General features: G+C 37.1%; 1 protein-coding gene across 1 annotated transcript; it reads left to right on the top strand.

Annotated features, from left to right (window-relative positions):
- Window positions 1-568: 568 nt before the first annotated feature.
- Window positions 569-1,798, top strand: LOC129293340 (E3 ubiquitin-protein ligase ATL31-like). The gene has a single exon (XM_054931260.1). The coding sequence runs from the start codon at window positions 605-607 to the stop codon at window positions 1,490-1,492; it is 888 nt and encodes a 295-aa protein (XP_054787235.1). The 5' UTR covers window positions 569-604; the 3' UTR covers window positions 1,493-1,798.
- The last annotated feature ends 1,018 nt before the right edge of the window (window positions 1,799-2,816 follow it).

Raw genomic sequence — 2,816 nt, 5'->3', positions numbered from 1 at the left:
TAAAATATAAAATATGATTATAATTTGATTTAAATATATTTTAAATATAAATGATTAAAATTAAATCCATTACATGGATAAATTATCATGCTCAATATAAAAAATTTAAAATAGGGCAACTTATTATGGTATTTCTTGATTTTATTAATATTAGTTTTTGCTTTTTGACTTTTATTTTTCTTTGAAGTGAGTCCTACTATTTCTATTCTCAAATTCTACATAATATATATTTAACACACTTAACTTGATAAAAAATAATAAGTTTAACAAGTTTAATTAAATTTCTATTTAATTTAAATTTATCACTGAGCAGGCACGATTTTATAAGTTAATAACGTAAAAAAATTTAAAAAGTAAACTTAAAATTAATTGAGTTTGTATTTAATATAAATTTATAAATAAGTTAATATAATTTTATAAATTAAAAATATAAAAATAATAAATTCAGATAGTCAACTTAATGACTCGACATCAATGAAACCAAGTGTTGATGTGGTATACAATAATATAATTATATGCAGAATTCTATTCCATACAGGAATTTCTTTGCCCTGCATTAGGTGTTCCATTTTTAGTTGGATTCTATTTTGACCTTCTTTCTCTCATGTCGAGCATTACAATAGCCCCTCTTCTTATTCATTCACGTTCGCTGATACAAGCTCCAATAATTAATAATATCCGAATGATAAAGAGAATCACACTATCGTGCATCATGATCTTCTTCCTTCTATCGTCGGCCGTTCATGCCCAGTCAAGTTCGCCGCCGGTGGCTTCTCCTAGTGCTACACCCCACAACCGAGAGCCATCCTTCGATCCTGTGGTTGTGGCCCTCGTTTTCGCCCTATTGTTCGTTAGCTGCTTCTCAACATACATCTGCCACGGCTGCAACAAAGACCTCACGGCCGGAGGCCTAACTGTCACCGGCACGAATTTCTGCTCAAGTGGTCCTCAAGGTGTCGACCTAAAGTTACTCGACACCTTCCCGATCCTCCGGTATTCCGCCGTGAAACACCTCAAATTTGGGAAAGCCCCACCGGAGTGTGCCGTCTGCTTGAGCAAGTTTAACCAGCAAGATACGCTCCGATTGCTTCCGATATGTAATCACGTTTTTCACCCAGAATGTATCGATGCCTGGTTAGCCTCCCACTTAACTTGCCCTGTTTGTCGCTCGAGGCTGATGCCGCTGGAGGAGCACCGCTGTGGTGGAAACGAAGTCGTGATACTAATTCCGAACGAGATAAATGCACACAGGGCGTTCGATGAAAGTTCTGAGAGTGGAACGGAGCTTAATTCAGTCAAAGGAAAAAGTTTGGGGAGGTGTCATTCAACGGGTCACTCTTTTGGATTTGGTGAAATCGAAGGGAAGAACAGGGAGAGGTACACTGATAGGATGTCAGGGGGTGATGTGAGGAAGCAGATTACGGTGAATCACGGAGGAATGCGACGGTCGGCGAGCTTCGAAGTGTTTGATTCTGCCTCCTCACTATACTGATTAAAGAGTACTTCATGAGTTTCAAGTCTCGTGAAGTACTTCGGTCATCAGCTTCGTTGAACTGGAAGTTATGGCTGTGACTGTTAGCAACAAAGAAAGTTGGAGTTTCTTTTCCAATGCGAAGATGCAGTATCCAGATAAGCTATCAGGTTGTAACCTTCCAATAGTTATATTTTGGGAATATTTTGTTCATACGATTGATGTCCCAATATGTGTTTTAATATATATTCATTCGGTTGTAAATAGCAAAACGTTCATATCTTGCTAACCATTTACCCAGATATAGAGTAATCTTTGGATTTGATAGTTTTTTTCCCCGTACATAAGGCAAGCTGATGCTTGAAAAGGGGAAAAACTACACAAAACTAACCACTAGAGCATAAGCTCTTTTCCTGATCAATAATTTCCTGACAGATCTTAGGGACATCATTTAGCACCCAAAAACCTTGATTCTCCTTGTATGCATTCTTAGCTAATAAATCAGTGCACTTGATCAATTCTCATCATGAAAAAAAGATTTCTACTTCTTTTAGAAAATAAAGGCAGTCCCTTATTTGATACAAATTGGCATAAAGGGATGATTTGAATCACATTCCCTTAAAATCATATGTATTCCTTCCAATGAATCAGTATGAATTTAAACTTTCTCAAAATTAAGATTTTGGCATATTTTCAAACCCGATCTGATGCCTTCTAGTTCAACTTACCTTCTAATTCAGCTTCAATAGGAGATCCTTGGCTCATGCATTGCTTGAAACCCACTAACCATTGCCCTTGTGAATTTCTCATCACTCCTGCACTCGCGAATCTACCTTGAGTGTTGACTGAATCATCAATGTCTAACCAAAGGTAGCTTGAGGGTAATGGCGTCCATGAATCTTGTCCGTACGATTCGAGACATTATATTTTCTGTCTTGTGCTTGTGCCTCTTCGTCCTCTATGAGTCCATGTTGCATGTGTAATTAAATATTTAAATATTCATTTTTGTTTTTAAGAAGCTTTGACAGAGAAGGTACCATCTGAAGCATTCACCCATATGAACGAATCTTCCACATCACCATCAGGAACACGATGTTTCATTATTTCCAACGCCACCCAGCTAGGCAAGATATTTTGCCATTTATTCGAATCCCATTGCCTCTCCTAAGTTATGAAATCTGTCACACTAGCATGGTGATTGATGAATCTATCATTGGTCTGAATAAAGTAAATTAAAGGTTGATTCCAACCCAACTAATTGTCCCACAACTTGGATTTGATAGTTGAATTGTTCACTTAACTACGGTGACCTCTCTTATATTTTGTTCAAAGTATAGATACCCTC

Source organism: Prosopis cineraria, unplaced genomic scaffold (genome assembly GCF_029017545.1).
Source record: "Prosopis cineraria cultivar Desert tree isolate PC_DT_omini unplaced genomic scaffold, ASM2901754v1 PC1, whole genome shotgun sequence".
In the NCBI taxonomy this organism is placed as follows: Eukaryota; Viridiplantae; Streptophyta; class Magnoliopsida; order Fabales; family Fabaceae; genus Prosopis; species Prosopis cineraria.
This window is presented reverse-complemented; position numbering and strand designations above follow the sequence as displayed.

Coding starts and splice junctions, on each gene's coding strand:
- LOC129293340 (XM_054931260.1), top strand. CDS start 605: ATGTCGAGCATTACAATAGCCCCTCTTCTTATTCATTCACGTTCGCTG.